At 37.9% G+C, this 27,432-nt stretch overlaps 1 protein-coding gene across 1 annotated transcript in view; it reads left to right on the top strand.

Moving 5' to 3' along the window:
* Positions 1 to 3,736: 3,736 nt before the first annotated feature.
* Positions 3,737 to 27,432, top strand: part of LOC127456523 (phosphatidylinositol 4-phosphate 3-kinase C2 domain-containing subunit alpha-like) — a 55,214-nt gene continuing 31,518 nt past the window's right edge. Inside the window, exons 1-4 of the mRNA XM_051725060.1 lie at positions 3,737 to 3,805; positions 13,552 to 14,729; positions 22,176 to 22,276; positions 23,945 to 24,105. Coding sequence (XP_051581020.1) covers positions 13,638 to 14,729; positions 22,176 to 22,276; positions 23,945 to 24,105 — 1,354 coding nt within the window. The 5' untranslated portion in view covers positions 3,737 to 3,805; positions 13,552 to 13,637. The remainder of the gene's footprint in view (positions 3,806 to 13,551; positions 14,730 to 22,175; positions 22,277 to 23,944; positions 24,106 to 27,432) is intronic.

The raw sequence follows: 27,432 nt of genomic DNA, 5'->3' as shown, positions 1-27,432 counted from the left end.
TACACTACAGTCTTCAAAGACAAAGGACAACTGGCTCTAACAAGGACAGAAAGAGATGTGGAAGGCCAGATGTACAACTACACAAGAGGATAAGTACATCAGAGTCTCTAGTTTGAGAAATAGACAGTCTCACATGTTCTCAGCTGACAGCTTCATTGAATTCTACCCGCTCAACACCAGTTTCATGTACAACAGTAAACAGAAGATGGTGCAGGCCTTATGGGAAGAATTGCAAAGAAAAAGCCACTTTTGAAACAGAAAAACAAAAAGAAAAGGTTAGAGTGCACACAGATATTGGACAACAGATAATTGGAAAGGAGTGTTATCTTAACCCCATTGAGCTTTTGTGGGATCAGCTAGACTGTAAGGTGCATGAGAAGTGCCCGACAAGACAGCCACATCTATGGCAAGTGCTACAGGAAGCGTGGGGTGAAATGTCACCTGAGTGTCTGGACAAACTGACAGCTAGAATGCCAAGGATCTGCGAAGCTGTCATTGCTGCACGTGGAGGATTTTTTGATGAGAACTCTTTGAAGTAGTTTAAGAAAAAGTAGTTTTTTTCAAGTTGTAATAGTAATTTTTCACATTATTAATGTCCTGACTATACATTGTAATCAGCTGAATGCCACTTTGGTGAATAAAAGTACCAATTTCTTTCCATAAGAGCAAAATCTGTACATTATTCCAAACTTTTGGCCATCAGTGTGTGTGTGTGTGTGTGTGTGTGTGTGTGTGTGTGTGTGTGTGTGTGTGTATATATATATATATATATATATATATATATATATATATATATATATATATATATATATATAGATGTACTTAAAAGTTTGCATACCCTTGGAGAATTGGTAATATAAGTACTATTTTTAAAGAAAACATGAGTGAGCAGGCAAAACACATTTCTTTTATTTCTTATGAGATTCGTATTCAACTTTAGGTTATAACAAAATGGCACAATCATAAAACAAAACATGGCAACAAAGAAAAAAAATGAAATGACCCCTGTTCAAAAGTCTGCATACCCTTAGTTCTTAATACTGTGTATTGCCCCCTTTAGCATCAATGACAGCGTGCAGTCTTTTGTAATAGTTGTCTATGAGGCCCCAAATTCTTGCTGGTGGTATAGCTGCCCATTCGTCTTGGCATAATGCCTCCAGGTCATGCAAAGTCTTTGGTCATGTTGCATGAACCGCATGTTTGAGATCTCCCCAGAGTGGCTTGATGATATTAAGGTCAGGAGACTGTGATGGCCACTCCAGAACCTTCACCTTTTTCTGCTGTAACCACTGGAGGGTCAACTTGGCCTTGTGCTTAGGGTCATTGTTGTGCTGGAAAGTCCAAGAGCGTCCCATGCGCAGCTTTCGTGCAGAAGAATGCAAATTGTCTGCCAGTATTTTCTGATAACATGCTGCATTCATCTTGCCATCAATTTTCACAAGATTCCCCGCAAAACATCAGTGAGCCACCACCATGCTTCACAGTGGGGATGGTATTCTTTTCACTATAGGCCTTGTTGACCCCTCTCCAAACATAGCGCTTATGGTTGTGACCATAAAGCTCTATTTTGGTCTCGTCACTCCAAATTACAGTGTGCCAGAAGCTGTGAGGTGTGTCAAGGTGTTGTCATTTGTGGCATTGGCGCAATAAAGGCTTCTTTCTGGCAACTCGACCATGCAGCTCATTTTTGTTCAAGTATCGTCATATTCTGCTCCTTGAAACAACCACACCATCTTTTTCCAGAGCAGCCTGTATTTCTCCTGAGGTTACCTGTGGGTTTTTCTTTGTATCCCGAACAATTCTTCTGGCAGTTGTGGCTGAAATCTTTCTTGGTCTACCTGGCCTTGGGTTTCCACTTTTTAATAAGTGATTGAACAGTACTGACTGGCATTTTCAAGGCTTTGGAAATCTTTTTATATCCTTTTCCATCTTTATAAAGTTCCATTACCTTGTTACGCAGGTCTTTTGACAGTTCTTTTCTGCTCCCCATGGCTCAGTATCTAGCCTGCTCAGTGCATCCACGTGAGAGCTAACAAACTCATTGACTACACAAACACTAATTGCAATTTAAAAAGCCACAGGTGTGGGAAATTAACCTTTAATTTCCATTTAAACCTGTGTGTGTCACCTTGTGTGTCTGTAACAAGGCCAAACATTCAAGGGTATGTAAACTTTTAATCAGGGCCATTTGGGTGATTTCTGTTACCATTATGATTTAAAAAGGAGCCAAACAACTATGTGATAATAATAAATGGCTTCATATTATCACTATCCTTAAATAAAAGACAGTTTGTTTGCATGATCAGTCATATTTTCAAAATCAATGCCAAAATTTCACAATTTCTGCCAGGGTATGCAAATTTTGAGCACAACTGTATACACCGATCAGCCACAACATTAAAACCACCTGCCTAATATTGTATAGGTCCCCTTCGTGCTTCCAAAACAGCGCCAACCCACTGTTCTTCTCACCACAATTGTACAGAGCAGTTATCTGAGTTACCGTAGACTTTGTCAGTTTGAACCAGTCTGGCCATTCTCTGTTGACCTCTCTCATCAACAAGGCGTTTCAGTCCGCAGAACTGCCGCTCACTGGATGTTTTTTTTTTTTTTTATTAATGTGAAAATCCCAGGAGATCAGCAGTTACAGAAATACTCAAACCAGCCTGTCTGGCACCAACAATCATCCATGCGATTATCTAATCAGCCAATCATGTGGCAGCAGTGCAGTTCATAAAATCATGCAGATACGGGTCAGGATCTTCAGTTAATGTTCATATCAACCATCAGAATGGGGAAAAATGTGATCTCAGTGATTTCGACCATGGCATGATTGTTGGTGCCAGACGGGCTGGTTTGAGTATTTCTGTAACTGCTGATCTCCTAGGATTTTCACGCACAACAGTCTCTAGAGTTTACTATAGTAACTCAGATAACTGCTTTTTACAATTACAATTGTGGTGAGAAGAATATCATCACAGAATGCTGTTCTGAGATGTGGGTTGGTGCTGTTTTGGTGGCACGAGGTTTTAATATTGTGGCTGATCGTTGTGTGTGTATGCTGTATACTGTGTATATATATATATATATATATATATAAGAATGCACATGCACAAGATGCTACATACATAATTAGTGGTCGTCCCATATGGGTTTTTCAATGTCTGGTGCCATTGAAAATTGATATATATTTTCAATATACCATTATCTAGAAAGCAGGATGGCCAATTGTCGATAAATATGCCAATAAACATAATACAATATAATAACAGCAAATCAGATTTACACAAGATTTCTAAAGTGACATTTTAAATAATTTAACACTTATTTTATGCAAATTTGCATACATTTGAAAAGAAAAAAAACTTTGAAAACAGAAAGGGTTGACAATCCATTGACACATTTAATGGGAGATTTTGGAACTGACACAGGGAAATGTTAACACTTCTGTCAATCAGCCAAGCGAACACGGTTTTTGGCCGATGCGATAATCGCAAAATGTCCAGATATCGGCAGTTTAATCGGCCTGACCGGTATATCGGTAGACAGAAATTAAAGAATAGAAATCACAAAAATAAAAGTGAAAGTTTAAGTTATGCAGAAAGAAAAAAAGTGCCGGTAACTCCAGAAATGAGCGAAATTTGTTTTATGACCTCCAGATGTCGCTGTTTCTCTATGATCTTTAGTCTCTGACACTGAGCTCTCGCTGATCTCCAGCAGGAACTGACGTTTGTGTCTACGACTACATGAGCAAATTTTCCAGCTGGAGGAAAATGTCCAGCGTCAACGAGCTGAGAGTCTTGAGGTGGGAATCGTCACTTATTCACACAAACTCTTAATATGCATGTCTTAAGTGTTATTTTAGCTCTGTTTCTCTGACCGCCGTTTGTTGAGTCGTGTTTGTCCGCATATTTGTACTGTTTGTTTTTCTTTTGCTTGTGTTTTCACTTCTCTTGGAGCGTCGAGTCCGCCGATATCCCGAAACACTTGCACAGACACTGTGTAAAAGTTTCGTAAACAACTTATTACGAGATTTACTTAATTGAAATGTTAAGATGGATTCTTCTTGGATGTTTTATACTAAGTGTGGAGTGTTGGGATGTTCATGGAAGATGTTTACTGTGGTGACATTTTGGCTATATTAATAGCAATATTTATCTGACTGTTTTTGTTATGGTAACATGGCTTTTACTAGTTATATTTGGTCGCACACTTTGCATGCTTTATTAACAGTTGCATACGCTCTTAAATAACAGTCTTAACCGTTTAATTATTCATAAACGAGTGTTAAATAAAGTTTGGGATGTGTATTTCCATTTTTATAGCTTACTATGAACAGTATTATTTATTATTTAGTATAAGATACACACACACACACACACATACATACATACATACACACACACACACACACACATATATATATATATATATATATATATATATATATATATATATATATATATTACTTTTATGGTAAGAATAGTGTTTTTGATAGTAAACCTCTGTTGATGATGTTTAGTGTCTCTTCTAGTGCTTTAGTATCAGTTGTCTGTTAGCCTGGGTAAAACCTATAACACTTATAGGAATTAACATCAGTGGCGGTTCTGGCTTACTTGGTGACCTAGGTGAGATCCGATGTGGCCCCCTTAATATCAACAACAACAACATGAGAAACAGATAAATATTTAAGTCCTTTTTATACTCTAAATCTCCACTTTCAAATCTGAAAATCACATTTGATGCCTGTTTAGTTTCACTTTCATGTCTGAAAGTGTAAGTGGAGATTTAGAGTAAAAAGGGACTTAAATATTGATCTGTTTCTCACCCACATCTATCATGTCGCTTTTGAAGACATAGATTTAACCACTGGAGTCTTATGGATTACTTTTATGCTACCTTTATGTGCTTTGTGGAGCTTCAAAGTTCTGGCCAACATTCACTTGCATTTTATGGACCTACAGAGCTGAGATATTCTTCTAAAAATATTCATTTGTGTTCTGCAAAAGAAAGCCATGTTTCTGGAATGGCATGAGGAAGAGTAAATGATGAGAGTATTTTAATTTTTGGGTGAACTAACCCTTTAAATAAAAATAACTAGACAATGAATATAGAAATGAAGTAACTATGTATGTATGTGTGTGTGTATATATATATATATATATATATATATATATGCCTTTATCGCCTATGCCAGGATCCGCTACTGATTAACATTAATTATAATGTGACTACCTCTGACATATTCTTTTACCTATAATATTCAAGTTAAAACAAAATAGATGAGATGTTTTTTTTATGCGAGAAAATGTATTGACTACTTTGTTATTTGCTTGTGGCAATTCAGTGTTTCTTTTCTCAGTTCACACAGTTATGTATAATGATAATAATATTATTTGAAAGTTTCAAATTGGAATAACAGTTCTTTTGTAGGCCTATTTGATTCAGTATTGTTGTGATAACTGACTGAAGAAGCAGGTTATGTCATGTCTTTTTTACCAGGCAAAACTGAAATAGGATCGTGTAAATGTGTGGATTCAGCACATTTGGCCTCTTAAAAGATAGACTTTACAACTTCAACTGAACTGGTTTTATATAATCGTGTTGTTCATCTTGTATCGTTATAGATGTAGGCTGTGTGTGAGTCATGTGCCTTGGGTATGCTACCTGGATAAGCATGTGTACAGTAGCTTATTTTTGACATTTTCTTGAAATTGTTTTCTGTCATATAAACAAACTATACTGTGTAAACAGGATATGTGTAATGATAGGTTTCACACATTGTGAGTGCTGTATTGTGTAGTCATCTGTCATTAATTCACACTCCTGTCAACCCCTCTGAATATTCTCACCGTCTGGGGAAATATTTGTCTTCACTTGACATGTTTTGCAAGGGCTTAGCAAAGCTTCTGAAACAAAATGCAGTGTATTTCAGAATTGTGCTCTTTATTCAGTCATTTCTGGACAGGAGTGGTAAAAGGGAGTCATGCAGACAGCCTTGTTTACATCTCGGTGGCCCAAATGCCTGCTTGCCTCAAGCAGTGAGCAGCATTTACAACAGAGTCCAAGAATGTGTTATCAGTAAGGCAAACAGGTGAGCTATTGCAAGCGCATTTAACTGTGCAAAAGGATGATGCTCATATTTTCAGTATGCCACTCTATCAAATGAAGAACTCGGACCAGGAACAGTGAATATTTAGGTTATTGTCCACAGCCTGCCTGACAGTACAGTTTCGGGTAATTTAATGTCATTTAAAAGTACAAAGTTTCTTGTAATTTATAATAAATCTATACATAATTGACCATTTTATAGTGATAAACCATTTATAAAACCAGCATTTAGTGGACATTCGACACACTCAGTTCACCAAAAAAAGCAAATATTGTAATAAAATTCTGTAATAACAGTGATTGTTTTGATCTTGTTCAAAAACACCATCTTGAGACATACACTTCTCAATTTATTTCACAAAGTCAGAGAGATCAAGTCCAAAAAAAAAAAAAAAAGCAAGGTGGCATACTCCGTGCTCTGTTTTATCCAACCCGATCTCACGAAAAGTCGTACATAATTTCCGAGTTGGCTATTTCATATGGTCTCGCACGATGTTGTTTGCATAAACTCATACGACTTCATCTCGTGCAAATTCCTGGATGTCTAATGCGGAAGTAAGCACAAGTTCCGTGCACGAGGCATTATGGACATACTTATTCATATTATGCCCTTACCCAAACCCCTTATCTAAACTTAACCAATCATGATAGGAAGCTGTTGTGTGTGGCAGAAGCAAGTAATTGTCGCGAAATAAATGGAAACGATGTCCAGCGACGACTTTCACTACAGCCAATGACATAAGAATTCAAACGAGTGCAGTCGCACAATATCATACGAATTAGCCAAATTTAGAAAAGTTGTACGAATCCTGCCGAATTCACCATGAGAGTGTGTTGGTTTTATCAAATCTTTGCAGCTGAAACCTCGTGGGAACAGTTTCCACCCTTGTGGGTGTATGCGTGACTGAACTGTTTTAACAATGACAAAACATCTGTTATTTCTGTATTTGAAAGACCTCAAACTCAAATCTTGTTGTTCTCTATTTGTAATAGAAAGTCAGCAAAAAAATTTTGTCTGCTTTACTGTAAAAGGATTTATTAAGCTGTGCAGCTGATCAAAGTACAGAAGTCATTCTTAAGACAGAAATGTATAACTAGAACATGCTTTTAAAGGTTTAACAGTGCAACCGTCAGTTGATGAACAAAGTTTACAAGGAATTTGAAAGTATTTAAGCATATCACATAGCTTCTTGAGCAAAAAATACAACACCCCAATGGGACAAAAAGAGACCACCCTCTCCGCCTTGTTGCGTGCTAAATTTCTCAGTACACAATGGCCTCAGTGGAGTATGAATGGCTTGGCAGCACGGGAAATACCTTCATGTTTTTGTAAAACTAAATTAAGTTGTATAACCAGTAGTTACATTCCCAACATATATCAGTGTGTGCTATGTTGTTCTTAGATTATTTGTGGTAGGGCTGCGCGATATGGCCAAAATGTATGTATTTATTTTTCAACATAACTTGTTTGTTTCCAAGTAAACTCCAGAGGGCAAACTGCCTTTAAAGTATTCTCAGTTTAAACTAACAGCATTGGTGTTGATGTCTGAGTTGTTGTGTTCAGCCGATAGCTGTATTGCATTGTCACAACGATATAATATTAGCCGGATAGCTAGCTGCTAGTTAGTGGCTGCCAAGCCTCATTGCCAGTTTTCATGACAGCAAGGCTGCCTGCTAATACTTCCTAACAGGCTGATTTCATGACTGTGATTCAGTAAGCTAGTTGTATCTAATTTTGGCAAACTGCTTGCATTTTTAGTGACACGTCACATACCTGATCTGATTGTCTAAATGTAGAACATAGGCTAAATATTGAAAATTACTCAAAAGTTTATCTTCGATATCGAAAATGATATATTTTTTGATAAATATCTAGGCATATATCATTTTATATATTTATTATTAAAGCAATATTACACGAGCAAGAGTGCTGTATGTCCAGCTATCAGCACGGCTGTGATTCAGAGTAAACTTCTTTCTTACGCCACAGGATCTCCCATTGCTAGTTCGAAAGATGCGCCCAAGCCACCGTTACTAATTCAAAAACCACACTTTAGAACTAGGAAAGAAAGCTTGAGTGCCAATCTACGTTATTGGAGAAACAAGGAAAAAGTGTGTAAGAGAGAGCGCAATTACCTTGCAGTGATGAACAGTAATGTTGCAGCTATTAGTTTAACTCTGTTCCTCAGCTGTATTGTGATGGTAATCCATTACGATCATAGAGTGATGCTGCCATACGTGCTATCTGAATTATCCTATGAGTAATTCACTCATGTTTAAGTGTTTTCTTTTTTTCTTGCGGAACTCTTATTTTGACACAGAAACCAGACTCCCCTTCGCCATGTTGAAAGTTTAATGTTCTCCTAACTCAGCGGGTATCAGGTAGGCACCCTGAGCGTGTTTGATTACTACATCTGTCGTGACTCAGAGTAATGTCGAAGCTGTTAGTTTGTGAGAGACAGTTCTGGATGACTTAAAAGAAATTCGCCCACAGACTGACACAGTTTGTCAACGTCGATTCAACTCACTCATAGCACACACAAGATGGTCTTTTTTGCCAACTGCTGGCTCAAAACTTTAAAGTCACAGGGATGAATGAAAATTCACACATCTAGCAGTTCCTGCACATCTGCACTGCTCTTACACATTAGTTTGGAACGCCATGGCGCTATCAGCACTCTTGGAATGCCTTTCGTCCAATCAAATTCAAGGACTGGAACTAACTTATATATATAAATTAGAGCCCAACCGATATGGGTTTTTTGAGACCGATACCAATTTTAGAGGGAGAAAATTGACCGATATGGTGGCCGATATAGTTAATTTGAGCTGAAATGAAAACAGACCTTTTCTATGTGGATTGTTCACAGATTTTGCACCGATATGACTATGCAAAGGTACTCAGAAGGCTGCTTTCTTAAACAAATATTTTTATCAAAGAATATTTGACATTATTATTATACATTGTCAACAAATTCTAGAAATGAACACTGAGAAAATAAAGAATAAATTAAAATTCTAAAATAGCTAAATAAACATCAGTACTGTATGTTTAGTATCAGTCAATTGCTGACCATTAAAATAAAGAATAAATTCAAATAAAATAAATAGCTAAATAAACATGAGTACTGTTTAGTGTCAGTCAAATTCTGACTATTTTAATACTGCCAGTCAATTATTGGCAGGTTGTAAAACAAGAAGCATTTACACCTGCCGAGACGAGATAAACAGCGGCAGCGGTGTTACACCATATTCTGCTATACAAGTTCAGGGGAAACTTTCAACAGTGGAAAACCAGACTTTTAAATATTACATTTTATAAATGCAACGACTGGAATTGTTTGGTTGAAGGGGGTACCAAACTGTGAATCCTGAACAAAACAGTTTGGTGAATACATGTTTACACCTTAGCTTTCACTCAGCTGACAAGGAATGAAAGTAGCTATGTGGTTAGCTAGTTAGCTATAAGCTCGTCACAGAGAGTAAAAGATGGACGTTGTTTATTTACTTTCCAGCATTGCGTCTCACCAACTAGGTAACAGCGTAATGTGAAATCAACACTCAACAGACACAATCCACCACCGCACTGTTGTCTGCTGAGCTGCAAAAATATGCTCTGATGGTTACCTTTCAATCTGCTACATTACTGATTGCACTGACAAACTATAGCTGGCTAACATAGCAAACAGACATGAGTGACATGGTTGTCAGGGACAGGGTTAACGTTATATTGAAAAGGGAAAATGATGGGGTCATTTTTTATTAACTTTCCAGTATGTATTTCACAAACTAGTTAGCAACTTACCGCGAAGACACTGCTCAACTCAGCACCCTTAACTCTGCCCTGTCTACAGAACCACCGTCAGTTCAGAGTCAGCTCTGTAAACAATGGAGTCGGAGTGCGCTCTGCTGGACAAACTACTTAATGACACCAATTATAAAGCATTGTTTTCTGCATTATATGTTCTGAAAAAAGTTTTCATATCGGCGCATATCAGTTAATATATACGCCGATACTGATATATACTATACCGAGTAGTCGATTTCTCGAGTATTCGTTCTGCAATAATTATTCGAATAGTAAAAATACGAAATCGAAAATCGAAGTTTTGCTTTGCCGGCCATATGTACAATGAGATGCATGTTAAATCCTGAACGCACAAACTAAAACTGGCAGTTATAACAGAATGCACTGGGTGGTGCTGTTGTGTGTGGACACAAGTTGATCACATTTGATGAGCAAACCGTTCTGTCAGTGCGTTTAGATGGACACCAAAAAAGTGGGATATTGTGAGAATGTGGCTTACTGTGACAAAGCTGGGTTCCTGTTTAAATGTACTGGATAAGTACTTTCTCAGACGCCTCTGTAAACAACAAACATGGCATCCGAGAAAGACTTTGCTAGCTGAAGTAAGGGACATTCCATCATTTAAACTGGTGTCTATAAATGAGTATAGTTTACTGAGCATGTGGATATACTTGTTTTTCTCAACAAAAACATGAGATACAATATAAACATAAATATTATTTGTCGAGTGTTTATATTCATCCTGTACGTTAACTGTGTCAGTCTACTTTATTAGCGGTTTCTTTTTCTTCACCTTGCATGAGCTTAAATGCTTTCATTCTATACTTTTGTTTTCATGCATTGCTTGTTTAAATATTTTCAACAAAAAAACCCCCACATGACTCAATAACACTAAAAAAAACAAACACAATGTCTCTTTCTCATTATTACCTTCATTTAAATAATAGAATATTTGAATATTTGTTTTTTATGAGCTTAAATATTTGAATACCAAATTATTGATGAATGCCCATCCCTAATATATTGTGGCAGGGCGGAGGGCGGAGCTGGGTCGTGATTCTGCACACCCGGCCCCTAATCAGGCTGATCAAGCCCGAGAGGGACAAATACACACACAGGTGTCAGGCAGCTGACCATAACACTCTCTCTGTCACACTACCATCTCCGGTTGCCTTTATCCCTCTTGGGCTTGATCAGCCTGATTAGGGGCCGGGTGTGCGGAATCACGACCCAGCCCCGCGCTCTACCCTGCCACATATATATATACACACACACAGTTGAAGTCAGAAGTTTACATACACCTTTGACAAATACATTTAAACTCAGTTTTTCCACAAATGCTGACATTTAATCATAAAAACATTCCCTGTCTTAGCTCAGTTAGGATCACTATTTTAACAATGTGAAATGTCAGAATAATAGTAGAGAGAATAATTTATTTCAGCGTTTATTCCTTTCATCACATTCCCAGTTTACATACACTTTATTAGTATTTGGTAGCATTGCCTTTAAATAGATTAACTTAGGTCAAACATTTTTGGTAGCCTTCCACAAGCTTCTCAAAATAAGTTGGTAGAATTTTGGCCCATTCATCCAGACAGAACTGGTGTAACAGACTCAGGTTTACAGGCCTCCTTGCTCGCACACGCTTTTTCAATTCTGCCCACAAATTTTCTGTCAGATTGAGGTCAGGGCTTTGTGATGGCCACTCCAATACCTTGACTTTGTTGCCCTTAAGCTATTTTGCTACAACTTTGGAGGTATGCTTGGGATCATTGTCCATTTGGAAGACCCATTTGCGACCGAGCTTTAACTTCCTGGCTGACTTGAGATGTTGCTTCAATATATCCACATAATTTTCCTTCCTCATGATGCCATCTATTTTGTGAAGTGCACCAGTCCCTCCTGCAGCAAAGCACCCCCACAACATGATGCTCTACTTTGGTTACTTCTGGTTACTCTACAACCATGCTTCACGGTTGGGATGGTGTTCTTCGGCTTGCAAGCCTCACCCTTTTTCCTCCAAACATAAAGATGTTCACTGTGGCCAAACATTATAATTTTTGTTTCATTAGACCAAAGGACATTTCTCCAAAAAGTAAGATCTTATTGTTGTAGCATAAAATGAGCACATGCTCAAAATGTTCATCTGTGAGACAATTGGGCTTTGGGGTAAGAATATGATGATATTGTTATGAAAATGATCAATAAATTAATTTACTGCTGTTGCCTTGTTAATATGTAATGTTGTAATCTATAAAAAAGTAACTGTAGTCCGATTACAAGTATTTTAAAATGTAATTTAATACAATGACAAGTATTTGATTTTTGTAATGTGATTACATAATCCATATTACATGTAATCCGTTTTTACCCAGCACTGTATATACTGTGTGCATATATATGGTGCTTAACCAAAGGATTATCCATAACAAAAACAAATCTTGTATCAGTGCAACTGCAAAATTAGCTTCATGTATGCTAATATTAGTTAAAACGAAAGACCTAAAATATTCAAACTAATATGATAAAATGGATAGTTCTCACTTTAAATTCTGTTTTGATGTCAAGATGCAACTGCCCTGAAACTTTAAACATCTGAACTCCACTTTGCATTGTGCGTAACATCCTTTAATAACATGTTTTTTCTCGTCTTGACTTGTTTGAATTGTTGACTCTTACATGTAGGCATAGGCTAAAAAATGTAAAGCAGTCCTGCTACTGAAAGCCAGACAAATATATCTTCTGCTGTGTAAACAGTATAGCAAAACACTACCGGTTGACACTTCTACCATTGCACATTTTTTTTAACTGTTATACTGCCCAGTTCCAATTTGCGGGTTTAAGCACAAGTTATGAATGAGGAGCTCAAAACCTATTCTGTCTGAGTTTGCCATTAATTGGTTCTGTTTGAATTGCAAGCTGGCATGTCTCAGCCCTGCAAGGCACAGGGAAATGTCTGGTATGTGCTTCTACTGTCTGCTGTTCACCCGTTAAATCCAGAGTTTGACACACCCTCACTGGCCACTCGCATGAACAAAGCTGGATTTGGCTGCTGACGTTTGTGCTTAAGAGCGTTTCATAATCTAAAGATTTATCATATCATTCCATTCTGTGTATCTGGTTGAAATATTCAGGATGCTTCTGTCTGAATTCTGAAGTCTTTTTCATAGTCTTTTCATATATGACAGCCTTTTTCTGGCTCCAGTTGCCTTTGAATACTCTTTAACCCCTTCAAATTATTTTCTGTAAATGTAATGTGCAACTGCAAACAGCATTAATTTTCATTTTGCAAGAGCTATTTAAAAAGCAATTAAATGTTCAACCAAACATATAGGCTAAACAAAAAGGATTCATCTATTTGATTTAGGAGAATAGGCATGTTAATGTTGAAGGATAATGGTTCCATTATCCTAAGTGTTATAAGCTCATATTTGTGACCACACCATCATGGGCAGTATGTTTGATTGTTGAAAATGGCCCACAGCAACTCATATTGACTGCTTCTTCTAAAAATAGCACTACCAGTATATCATAATTGGCTCTGAACATGCTGCACTTGTTTTGAAAGATATTGCCAAATGCCATCATGAAGGCTTGATGACCAAAGTTCTCTCAATTTCCTCCCATAGGAACCTGTTGTAAAGCTCCCGTCAGAACCCCACTGTACCAGTCTTGACCAGTCTCCCCATGTGCAGAGCAAGGCAAAGCTGACACCATGGCCCACATATCCAGTGGCAATGGGTTTAAGCTTGACAGGCCAGCCTCTCCTGGGGTGGTCAGGCCCAAAGGGATGGTGGGAAAGGAGGAGGCTTTACGCATGGAGGAAGAGGCCTTAGCTAAACTTTGGCGAGAGAAAAGACACATACCTCCAGCGTCTTGTGCTAATCCCCTTCCCAATGTGACAGCGCAAACATCTTCCACTAGCCGGCAGGAGAAAGATCTCATTGTCTTCCCTGAATCAGAAACGCAGAAGAAAGAAGATAAAGACAAGTTTGGGGACATCGATATAGAGAAGCTGACCAAGGAGGAGCTGGAGGAGCTGCTTCTGGATGACAATTTTGGCTTAAACAAAGTGACAAGGCCTTCTTCTCTGCTAGGTTGCAATCTCAGTGCATCATATCCTGGAGGACATGCCTTCAACCCTGCATCATTCCACTGGACACCCAACTCTGGTCTACCTACCCCAACACATCCACAGACTCCCATCTTCTCGTCTGCTCCCTTTCCAAAGCCTCCATGCTCTTTCCAGAATGGCTTTAGTCCTGCAATGCCTCCGTTTATTAGTCTGTCTGCCCCACCGACTTCCTTTATCTCCTTTACTCACATCCAGTCACCTGCTGCTTTGGTCTACCCGCAGCCTGCTGTCACCCCAGAGATGGCCAAGCTGTTTGACAAGATTGCCAGCACTTCGGAATACCTGAAGAACGGTAGGTCCTCAAGCATGGATGTAGACTCAGGAATTGCCAAGTCCCTCGAGCCCATACCCCAGCCCTCAGAACCTCCCAACATCAGCCGTTTTGAGTGGCTGGACCTGGATCCGCTCAACAAGCGTAAGGTGGAAGTAGAGGAGACACCAACTGTATCAGGCAGTCCTTGCACAGAGGATTCTGAGCCTGCCAAAGACCCATGGGATGTGGTTCTTCAGGAAGAGCCTGAGGGTGTGGATAATGGCAGTCCTCCAGCACAGGTGAAGAGCAAGGCTACTTTGGCCTCTCAGCCCAGAAGAGCATCAACAGGGGCGGCCGTAACTAGAAGCCATTCCCTCAATATACCTGCAACCTCAACGCATCACAACCCAAGCAAACAGGTAAGAGAACTTCTCGTTTCTGCTGACCGAGAACTTGTTGGCAGCTCTTTCTGTTTAACACACTTCAGTATTGACTGCAGAAGTAATCACCACGTCCTCTTCTGCATAATAGGTCTGACCGTCACAGATTGACATAGTTAATAGCTCTGTAGGAAGGAAAAATAATCCTGTCTTCTCTACAGCAAACTCCCAGCCAGGCATCCTCCAGCTAAAACCGCTAGAGCTGATTATGTTACAATGAAAATGGCCAGATATCATGTATGCACTGCCAAAACAATCAATTGAGCAACAACTCTGTAAATTCAAATCCGATCTGTCTGATGCCCAAGTATATAGAAAACAACTTAACGAATACTATTTTTTATAAATAATAATCAAAAATATAGTAGGGATGGGCACGAGTACTTGTGAGTAGTGTTGTCAAAAGTACCGGCACTTCGGTACCATGTCGATACTAAAATAAAAAAAGATGTAACAATACCAGTGTTTCTGCAGTATCGGTAGTACAGAGCACCGACTCTATCCGGTACCAGCATGCAGTATGACTGACACATGGCTGCTTTAAAATGCTCATTTTGAGTGGATCTCTGTTACTCCTTACACTCAAATGGACAATTAATCAAATTAAAATCATGACATGTCCTAGTGTGATTTATTAAACCACTAAAGGCTGCAATCTTGCTGTGGAAGAAGAGCTGTGTACTTTGAATGTACTATAAATCCGACTGCTCATACACTGGAATCTCCACAGACATTGAGAATCATTCACGACACGTTGTATCAGATGACAGAGCAGAGCACTAATCTACTGTGACCACGCAGCACATGTAAACTATATATTTCTATAATGAAATCACAGCATTTTCACTTTAATCTCAACTCAACTTTATTTATATAGCATTTAAAACAACAGATGACCAAAGTGCTTCACAGTAATACAATTTTAAACATAACATTTGAAAATTACAACATAGACAAACATCAGTAATCTAAAACTCAAAAGACAAACACTCCAAAACTGTGTCTTACATTTCATTTGTCAGGCTCAAAGAACAGTGTAAAGAGAGTGCCACAGACTGTTTACCCGGAAAGTGAAGGTTCAGGCAAAAAATACACGTCATAATAAAAGCACGTTCCAAAATATAAGCTAGAAATTGAAGAAATTGTGACAGAAATATATTACAACTATATAGTAAAATGTAATATTCACTGTAATGATGATGATGATAATAAAACAAGTTTTAAGAATGAAATGAATTGACACCATTTTGATGATGAAATTAAATGAAACCCTAAAACATGGAGTTCTGGAAAATAGTAATAATAATAATGATAACTAAAAGGAAAACATGATTTGGTAAAGAAAAAAACAGATTTCAGGGCGCTACTTAAAAACATTTAAGCAATGCATCCTTGATTGAGAAACACTTGAAGGAAATATGCATTTCTTTTAATTTATTATTTACATTGAAAAGTAACTTTTTAAACCGTCTAAACAGTTGTGTTCAGTTGCACATTATCATATTAGCATATTTTTGCTGTGGTATCAAAATTGGTATCAAGAAACGTGAAAGTTCATTGGTATCGGTACCGACTACTGAAATTTTTGGTACCGTGACTATTTGTGAGCACAATGATTGATCATGATCATGTGTGACATGACGGCAAGATGCAATGTAATAGACAAAAGGCATTGTTAACACCGTCTACGCTTTTGTTTTCCAATTGTTATTCCTATAAACTGATCAGCCACAACATTAAAACCACCTTCCTAACATTGTGTAGGTCCCCCTCATGCTGCCAAAACAGCGCCAACCTGCATCTCAGAATACCATTCTGAGATGTTGTTCTTCTCACCATAGTTGTACAGAGTGGTTATCTGAGTTACCGTAGACTTTGTCAGTTTGAACCAGTCTGGCCATTCTCTGTTGACTTCTTTCATCAACAAGTCCACAGAACTGCCCCTCACTGGATATTTTTTTGTTTTTGGCACCATTTGGAGTCAGTTCTAAAGACTGTTGTGCATAGGGGGCCTGGGTAGCTCAGCAAGTATTGCCGCTGACTACCACCCCTGGAGTCGTGGGTTCGAATCCAGGGTATGCTGACTGACTCCAGCCAGGTCTCCAAAGCAACCAAATTGGCCCAGTTGCTAGGGAGGGTAGAGTCACATGGGGTAACCTCCTTGTGGTCGCGATTTAGTGGTTCTCGCTCTCAAGTTGTGCGTGGATCGCAGAGAGTAGCATGAGTAGAGAGTAGCATGAGTCTCCACATGCTGTGAGTCTCTGCGGTGTCATGCACATCGAGCCACGTAATAAGATGTGTGGGCTGACTGTCTCAGAAGCGGAGGCAACTGAGACTTGTCCTCCACCACCCGGATTGAGGTGAGTAACCGTGCCACCATGAGGACCTAGTAAGTAGTGGGAATTGGGCATTCCAAAATTAGGGAGAAAAGGGGATAAAAAAATAAAAGACTGTTGTGCATAAAAATTCCAGGAGATCAGCAGTTACAGAAATATTCAAATCAGCCTGTCTGGCACCAAAAGTCATCCATGCGATTATCTAATCAGCCAATCGTGTGGCTGCAGTGCATAAAATCGGGCATATGTGGGTCAGGAGCTTCATTTAATGTTCACATCAACCATCAGAATGGGGAAAAAATATGAACTCAGTGTTTTGGAGCGTAGCATGATTGTTGGTGCTAGATGGACTGGTTTGAGTATTTCAGTAACTGCTGATCTCCTGGGATTTTCACACACAACAGTCTATAGAATTTACTCCGAATGGTGCTAAAAACAAAAAACATCCAGTGAGTGGCAGTTCTCAGATAACCGCTCTGTACAATTGTGGTTAAAAGAATATCATATCAGAATGCTATTCTGAGATGCGGGTTGGCGATGTTTTGGAGGCACGAGGGAGACCTACACATCTGATTAGGCATGTGGTTTTAATGTTGTGGCTGATCGGTGTATAAACCTAAGCAAGATGAACCTCTTTTTCTATTTTGCTGTGTCTCGCTGTTCTTTTCAACATCTTGCAAAAAAATGCTGCATTTTTTAGATGCCATGTCTAGTTGAAGTTAAAAGAACTTACATTTTTTAAATCGCATCTTGACACATAGATGGAACCCCCCCCCCCCCCCCAATACCTGGTTTATATGTTGCATATGTGTGCAGAAAAAATGGCAAAAATGTCTATCCCTGCAATGTAGTATTTAATAAATGTGTTCCTGTCTATGATATGACAGGATGTAGCAGGTCAAAATGTGTTCATATGGTTTTCTATTTATACTATGTCAGTGTGCTGAATGTCGCTGCAACATTTTGAGCTGCAGGCAATTTGCCTCTTTTTTTTTTTTTTTTTTTTTTTTTTTTGGTATTGTTCCTTATGGTTGTTTTCTTATCAGACTCTTATCCTATATAGACCCTTGTTTTATCATTGGTCCTTCTTTAGAAATGTTGTTGCTGATTGCCAAAATAAAGAATGACTTCCTGAGAGGAGTGCACAATGAGTAAGACATTTGATTCCTTATTGGGTGGATGTGTAAATGTGTGTTATTTCATTATGTTCGTTTTTGACCAGGACAATTGGCTGTTGTCACATATTTCTCACAGAACCGGAAGAATTTGTACCTGTAACTTCTGGAACCGGAACAGTTGTCACTTTGGGATTCAAATAAAGGGTCGGAGGGTTCAAAGATCGACTGTGAGGCTTTTTCTTTGTGGGGGAAGAGAGAAAAATCAAATGTAGATTCCCAAGAAACCTTGAAGCACATATTGAGTGTTTATGAACGTACTATTTACAATAATACAATAAATAGACACGAGGGACAATAAATACAGACTTTACAATAAGTTTGTATACGTTAATGTTAGTTCATATAATCATTAACATAATTAACAATGCAAAACACTTTTACAGCATATATTAATCTTGGTTAATGTTAATATCTACATATACACTACCGGTCAAACTCAAAAGTTTAGGGTCACTTACTCATTCTTAATTTTAATTTTTTCTTAACATTGTATAATAATAGTAAAGTCATCAAAACTATGTAATAACAGAAATGGAACTATGGAAATTGTGTTCAAAAATCCAAAATAAATAAAAACTGTTATATTTTAGCATCTTCAAAGTAGCCACTCTTTGCCTAGAATTTGCAGACATGTACTCTTGGCATTTTCTCAACCAACTTCTTGAGGTATCACCCTGGGATACCTTTTAAACAGTATTGAAGGAGTTCTATCTATGCTGGGCACTTATTGGCTTTTCTTAATTTGTTTTTGCAGTCCAAGTCATCCATTTCAAAAACAATAACTAATTTTAAACATTTAAGCTTACGCCTTCAGATCAAAAGGTTTTTAAGAAACATTTCAGTGAAGTGACCCCAAACTTGTGAACGGCAGTGTATATTTGTAACAAATCTACTGATTGTAAACATTAACTAGTTTATGCATGCTGAACTACCAACAGTGAACAATAGTATGTTTATAAATGAACTTAGAATAATAAATGTTGTAAACTAATCATTGTTCATTGTTCAAAGTATGCATTAAACATCTCATCCAGCACTCTACAACAATTACATTTTATTTTATTTTAAGTGGCTAGGGTGAGGTTGTCTTTGGTCTTGCTCTAAGTTATGTAATGTGTAAAAGTTTTTCAATTTAGAGGAGTATCTTCATTTGTCTGGATCATATATCAGGCCAAGTTCATAGTCAAGAAAGCACTCTGCCTTCCTAGTATTTTGGAGAAAATGGGCTCTTGTCTTTGTGTTTGTGTATAGTGAGGACTACTGCTGGGCTCATTAGCAGAGACGAGCCCCAGCTAGCATTCTTTGCCTCATGGGTCCTTCCCTGACATACCTGTAGCGGGGCCGCGCAGCTCCACGTTGCCATGGCAGCCCTCTTTCAAAATAGATAGAGAGGCGAAACTAATCTGAGCTTTAGCTTTGGTGTACAGTTACTCTGCTTCGCACAGAACATCAGATACTCTTATCACAAGCCCTGGATATTTTAGCCCTTATCAGCAAACATAACCCAAAAGACCTGTTTGTTGTTGTGGGCAATAGCAGGCTCTGTGTAAGTGGCTCTCTGTTGCCATTTCTTGATGCTTACTGGTTTAGGTTACAACACATCATCAAAAGTAGTTTCGTTTTTGAATGAGGCTTTGTGTAATATGTCTTACGTTTAGTTTAGTTTTTTTTTCATATTACATTTTAATTAACATATTTTCCATTTTAGTTTTTTTGAATTATAGTGTGCATTTTTTATTTTGTATTTTAATTCTTCATTGCCATTTCTCATTCTCACAGATTCCCTGCAGTTCCCACACAAATCCCCAGAGGTTTGCAGGCCCCCTTTTGGGAAACATTCTTAGAACATAATTTTATGCTACAGCATTCATAAAGACAAACCCATATTATACTAGGATTATCGCTAGATGTTTGTCTAGAATTGTCTCTGAATAAAATACTGTTGTCAAAGCTGTGTTTGTTTTGCATAAGCACTCAGCCCTCACAGAAGCTCACATACACAGACAGTGAGGAGGTTTTTAGATTGACATTGTGAGCATTTCGTTTCTATGGCGTATGTGTTTTTGTAAATGTGCTCTTTTAGAACACAACCTGCTTATGAACCATTAACTCTGCCTCATCATCGGCTTCTTCCACAAGAAAAAATGAAGTTTGTTTAATGTAACTTAGTAATTACAACTGTAAACAAATCACTCAGTCAATGTTTACTGCCAAGCATTTGTCGTCAGTAATGTCTGTAAACAATCATTAAACAATCTGACGGAAGTTCAGTCAGATTTATTCAGTGGAATTTTTAAGTAGAAATCCAGTTAATGCTTATCAGCATTGTTAAAAGGATAGTTCATCCAAAAAAATTATGTCATCATTTACTCACCCTCATGTTTTTCCAAACCTGTATAACTTACTTTCCTTTATGGAACACAAAACTAGATGAATGTAAATTTTAGTCACCATTCACTTTCATTGCATCTTTTTTAAATACAATGGAAGAAGGTCATACGGGTTTGGAATGAGTGAGAGTAAATGATGACAGGATTTTTATTTTTGTGTGAACTATACCTTTAACATTGATAATGAAGAGAGGAAGTTGAAGTCACCATGATTTCTATTGCAGACAAAGGCAGATGACGGTGGAATTTGACTTCAGTCCAGGCTAATACTAAGCTTTGTGTAACTCCGCTTCCTCCATCCTCTCATTCCTGAGTGATTTTTGCATTGGTTCTCAGCAGTTCCCTCAAAATTTTAACCTGAGGAAATGGTCTGTTTGGAGTGGGACAGTTTGTATATAGGGCAGCCAGAACAGTAAAACTGTAGCTCTAAGGAAAAGGGGATGAATAATTTGTGAATGTGTCACAAGGCATCTCATTTTTCCTGGAGGTTTGGCCTAGAACTCTGTCCTTGTAAATAGCTAAAGACACCATTGTGCCATCCAAAGCTTTGTATATCTAAAACACTCGACCCTTTCTGTTTGACCATATCGACACTCTAGGAGGTGCTTTATTTATTTGACAAAAATACATTTACATTAACTGCATTTGACATGCTATACTCAATCTAAAACTATTTTAGCATTTTTCTTTTATTATTATGCATGCAGCTTTAATGACTGCATGAATTATATGTACTTTTAAACATAATTTTTTACACAACAGGACCATTTAAAATGAACAAGTTAACGAAAAATGTGAAATTAAAAATTGAAATTGAATATTTAAAAATGTATTCAAATTTGTGAAAAACTACAGCACCTTAAATTTACACTTGACATTTTATAAAGACATGTTTTGCATCAACTACCCATTTGCAGCTACTGTATCTTATCTAAAATATTGTTAATTAGTTGGTAGTGTGCAGTTTAATTGCAACAGATTCAAATCTTAGCTCTCCTCTTTTGTCTTTGTTTTTCAATTAATTTGATTTTCGTTTCATGTGCAATGTTTTGTGTTGGAGGCAGATGTTCTCATCAGAGACCATACTAAGAAAAAATAAGCTCATTATACAACTGATTTTAATTAAACAGTAAAAAATATTCCTATTTAATTTTTTCAGCTTGTGAAAGCCTTTATTGAACCGATTCAAGTACCTTGGCTTTAAATCTTTGTTGTAATTCCATGTTGATGTGTCTTTTTGACCCATTTCCTTCCTAAAGGAAGTCTTTTAGTCATTCCAGACATTCTCTGCATTTTTCATATCCTCCCACCAAAAAAGGACCCTGTCTTGTTCCACTTTTGCTATGGAATGTTGATGTCATCAATCACAAAAATTTTAGACCACTGTACATAATTCTTGCTATTTACAAAACAATGTGATGAGTGAATGTGAATGTGCAGGGTAGTAAACTGAAGGTCTGTCTGAGAGAATCTTGTGCTTGCTCATCAGTATAACCACAGTTTCATGTCTGTCTATTACAGGTCAATAAGGGAAGTGTGAATATACTTTCAGAGTACTCCGTCTTACATGGCAAGGAAGCCCAGAACCTAGAAGTTTTAGCATTCTGTGAAGACATTTCAAAGTGAGTTGTGATTTTGATGTTTTTGTAAGTTGCTTCATGGTGTTCAATGCTCAATGTTTTGACTTAACCTCAGTAAAAATGCAGATGTCTATAATGAATAAGGTCCATACTATAGTGAATGTGTTGTGCAGGTTTTACTTAATCAGACATTGGATTGTACTAGGGATTTGCGGAATTACTAATTTCACTGAAGTTTAAATTAAAATTTTAAAGTTGACTAGTCTAAAAAGTAAGAAACCCTCAGAAAACAGTCAAAAAAATGATTTGTTGTTTATGTGACCCATTTAAAATACTTAGCTATTCTATTCCAAAAACAGCCAAATCCAACACTAAATTCCGCTAAAAAAGGGGCATTTATCTGCGACGTGCTTGCCTCGCATTACGATCATTGTACATTAAATATAGAACATGACGCGCATTCACTGAATCACTGAATCGCCTTTAGCGAATACAGGCATAATTATTGGATGAATGGTGCAGGACCAGTAGAGCAACCCTAATATTGAAAAAATATTTAACAGGTGAGACATCTACGAGAGAGAAAAAATGCACTGAAAAGTTGCGTGTAAAAATAGGCCTGTGAGAAATGTACAATAAACCTAATGTATTGTTCTAAACATGACGTGCACACAGAATGAAAGATATTTTAAGCAGTTAAGCAGTCGACACATCGTTGTAAATAGCCTTCTTGATCAGCAGGGTAAAAAAGAAGTCGCACCTAGCCTAAAATAGTAATTTTCTAGACTACTTAATCGAAAGCATACTTTTTGATGAGCAAAATTAACATGTCAACATGGTTCGGTGAAAGATGGGACCTGACTCACCTGAGGCGATTATCCCACACTTGAAAAAGCCAGCTCGGTGGGAAAATAACTTGCAAACACGCAAAGATTTTAAGTAGCATGAATTGTGAAAACATCCATAGTGACTTGCAAGCCAACGTTTCGGAATCCACTTCCTGCACCACTGCCAACGTGATTTCTTTAGCTACTTTGTTCAACTTGCAAGAGGACATTTTTCTGCACACGCCACGAGTGAGAGAGGGAAGAAGCACGCACACCCTGAGTGTGAAATGAAACTTGTATCCATCTGCTCCAGCTATCCTCATTTTTTTTTTAATAATATTTGAATTATTAATTATAATTAAAATGTGTAACATTAACATGACAGTAATTTAAGCACATCCTTTGTAATAATATAAAACCAAATGTAAGTATATAAAAATGATAAACCGTTTAATGCCGAAAAATATTGATTGACTGGTAATTCCAGTGTCGACTAGCAGCATCAGGACCATCTAGTCGACTAGTCTCACACATCCTTAGAAGATACAAGGATACCTGAATCAACCCTCTAATGTAAGATTCGAGAGGGGAAGTAAAGCTAATCTGGAGCCGAACTGGTCATTGAAAAGCCTTATTGGTCTACCACTATTCTGAATATTGGGAGACAAAATGTCCTCAATTACTATGGTGAATACAGCCCCTATTTTCGCCCACACAACAGTGAAAGCTAATGCTATGTTTCTTAATAACATCTCCCAAAGGAAGCATGTACTAGAAGATTAACAAAGGACCCAAGACAGAGCCTTGTGGTACACCAGACTTCACCTGTGTTAGGTTGGACATCTCTTTTTTTTTTCACACATGTTGTCTGTCTTGTTTACAGACTGAGGTCCAAGTTCCCTTATGATGACCTCTCTACCAATCCTGGCTATGTTCTCAGCCCTGTGATCACTCAGAGGGATGCAGGAGGGGACAATGGGGGCAGTGTGAAAGTATCCATTGAGATTTCTGATTCTCAACAGCCTGTAACCTTCACTTGTGATGGTAAGTGTTCTACTGGGGATTTGGTCATCACAAAATAAGCTTTTGACAGGATAACTTACCTTAAAGGTTTAGTGTGGATTTTTTTTCTATGTTTAAAGTACTTCTGTCCATCTTAATATGCAGAGACAACTACAGTTGAAGTCAGAAATTTGCATGCACCTTAGCCAAATACATTTAAACTCAGTTTTTCACAATTCCAGGCATTTAATTGTAGAAAACATTCCCTGTCTTAGGTCAGTTAGGATCACTACTTTATTTTTAAGTATGTGAAATGTCAGAATAATAGTATTGAGAATGATTTATTTCAGCTTTTCTTTCTTTCATCACATTCCCAGTGGGTCAGAAGTTTACATACACTTTGTTAGTATTTGGTAGCATTGCCTTTTAAATTCAAATTTCAAATTCAATATTTTAAATTCAAAGTCAGATGCTTTGGGTAGCCTTCCACAAGCTTCTTACAATAAGTTGCTGGAATTTTGGCAGAACTGGTGTAACTGAGTCAGGTTTGTAGGCCTCCTTGCTCGCACACGCTTTTTCAGTTCTGCCCACAAATTTTCTATCGGATTGAAGTCAGGACTTTGTGATGGCCACTCCAATACTTTGACTTTGTTTTTCTTGAGCCATTTTGCCACATATTTGGAGGTATGCTTGGGGTCATTGTCCGTTTGGAAGATCCATTTGCGACTGAGCTTTAACTTCCTGGCTGATTTCTTGATGTGGCTTCAATATATCCACATAATTTTCCTTCCTCATGATGCCATCTATTTTGTGAAGTGCACCAGTCCCTCCTGCAGCAAAGCACCCCCACAACATGATGCTGCTGCCCCCATGCTTCAAGGTTGGGATGGTGTTCTTTGGTTTGCAAGCCTCGCCCTTTTTCCTCCAAACATAACAATGGTCATTATGGCCAAACAGTTAAATTTTTGTTTCATTAGACCAGAGGACATTCTCCAGAAAGTAAGATTTTTGTCCCCATGTGCACTTGCTGAGCAGCCTTTTAGGTTATGTCGATATAGGACTCGTTTTACTGTGGATATAGATACTTGTCTAGCTGTTTCCTCCAGCATCTTCACAAGGTCCTTTGTTGCTGTTCTGGGATTGATTTGCACTTTTCGCACCAAACTACGTTCATCTCTAGGAGACAGAATGCATCTCCTTCCTGAGCGGTATGATGGCTGTGTGGTCCTATGGTGTTACTTTCATACTATTGTTTGTACAGATGAATGTGGTACCTTCAGGCGTTTGGAAATTGCTCCCAAGGATGAACCAGACTTGTGCAGGTCCTGGCTAATTTCTTTTGATTTTCCCTTGTTGTCAAGCAAAGAGGCACTGAGTTTGAAGATAGGCCTTAAAATACATCCACAGGTACACCTCCAATTCAGTACACCTCCTATCAGAAGCTAATTGGCCAATTGTCTAAAGGCTTGACATCATTTTCTGGAATTTTCCAAGCTGCTTAAAGGCACAGTTAACTTGGTGAATGTAAACTTCTGACCCATTGGAATTGTGATATAGTCAATTAAAAGTGAAACAATCTGTCCGTAAACAATTGTCACGCATAAAGTAGATGTCCTAAATGACTTGCCAAAACTATAGTTTGCTAATATTAAATCTGTGGAGTGGTTAAAAAAAAAAGTTTTAATAACTTCAGCCTAAGTGTATGTAAACTTCTGACTTCAACTGTATAAGTAAGCCATTCATAGATTGATTCCTCAGAGAAGTGTAACCACTTGTGACTCTGTAGTGCTATCAATCATTGCTCTGTTTTCTGTAAGAATCCTGACCAGCCCAAAATAGTAACACTGACTCAACCAATAACGTAATTTTGGGGTGGGACTATTTGTTTGTATGACCAATTGAAGACAATGGGAGTGTTTCGGAAACTTGTTTGAAAACAATGATTATTTTTGCAAATTGATGATAGAGGTTCAGAAATTTGATGCTTCAGCATCAACTGTTTACATAACAATCTTCACATAATAATAATAATTAATTATCCTCATCTTTTTCAAATAATATTGAAATGTACCATCCTGATCTTGCTTTCTAAAATTATACTTTAGAAATTACTAGTTAGTAAAGTACTATTTCAAGTAATATCTGAAACCCAAATTCTTTTTTATTTTATTGTGAACCCTGTCTAATCATGTAATCACTATTTTTAAATCGTAAGCTGCTCTGAATGTCTACTATGAATGAAGCTCTCAAATGAGGAAGTCATGACAGCACCAGAGAGCATTTCTTGGCTACTGCAACTCATAACTCTCATGGTACTTCTGCTCTACATATTGATACTCCGGCCAGGGTTCCTATGTTTTTAATTTTTCAGCTTGCAGGTCTCATGCTGAGTTTTTTGGACTGGATAACCTGTGTGTGCTGCAGGCATGGAAATGCATTTTCATTGAGCTGTAGTGGCCTTGGCTCAGTTCCTTGTGAAGCGGCTGTGTTCTGAAGACTGCAGGGCCTTGTTTTTGTGCAGAGTCTCTGGCCACCTCACTCCTGGCACAAAATCATGATTGGCCTTTTGTGTTGAGGAATTTTTCTGTGTTGTTACTGCCTAAGCCCTATAGCTCTCTTTGTCCTGGATAAGTCCAGCATACACTGTGATCTTAAGATGCAAAAAAGAGCACAGTCTCTATCAGGCCCTGAATTTGCCTCTCAGACAGCTAATATGTTTGAGGAGCCTCTGTTATAACCGACAGGATGGTTACACTATTCTCTGTAGCTTTTCCTCAAGATCACACTGTTCTTGTTTTTTTCTCTCTGAAACTACTGAACCAGTTTGTTGTTTTAAGATCCAGAGATTTCAACCTCTGCTGAAAGCCAGGTTTGTAACAAAAGGCCTCCACTCTATGAGCAAAGAAGTGGGCAATAAGAGGTCTGATTAATATTATGCTTACAATAATCTGCCACACAAAGTCAGTATTACAAATTCACTTTCACTTCCGCTTTATTAATCCTCCAGAACAGCATTATACAGCTTATGCAGTACAGACCAGCTCTTTACATACCAACACGGACCGTCTTAAACTTCAAAAAGGAAAAAGCGTGGTGTGTGCCTTGGTTTAGGTGGATAGAAATGCTTAGCTGTGTGTAAGGTTAGCAAAGTTAGCAATTCCAGACATACTTGGCATTAAAGAGAAGGACAATTAAAGGGATAGTTCACCAAAAAATTTAAATTCTCATCATTTACTCACCCTCTTCCTATCCCAGATGTGACCTCCTTCTGCTGAACACAGATGAAGATTTTTAGAAAAATATCTCAGCTCTGTAGGTCCTCACAATGCAAGTGAAAAGTAGAAGTAATTGATATCCAGACTCCAGTAG

This window comes from Myxocyprinus asiaticus, chromosome 18, assembly GCF_019703515.2.
Source record: "Myxocyprinus asiaticus isolate MX2 ecotype Aquarium Trade chromosome 18, UBuf_Myxa_2, whole genome shotgun sequence".
Classification (NCBI taxonomy): domain Eukaryota; kingdom Metazoa; phylum Chordata; class Actinopteri; order Cypriniformes; family Catostomidae; genus Myxocyprinus; species Myxocyprinus asiaticus.
This window is presented reverse-complemented; position numbering and strand designations above follow the sequence as displayed.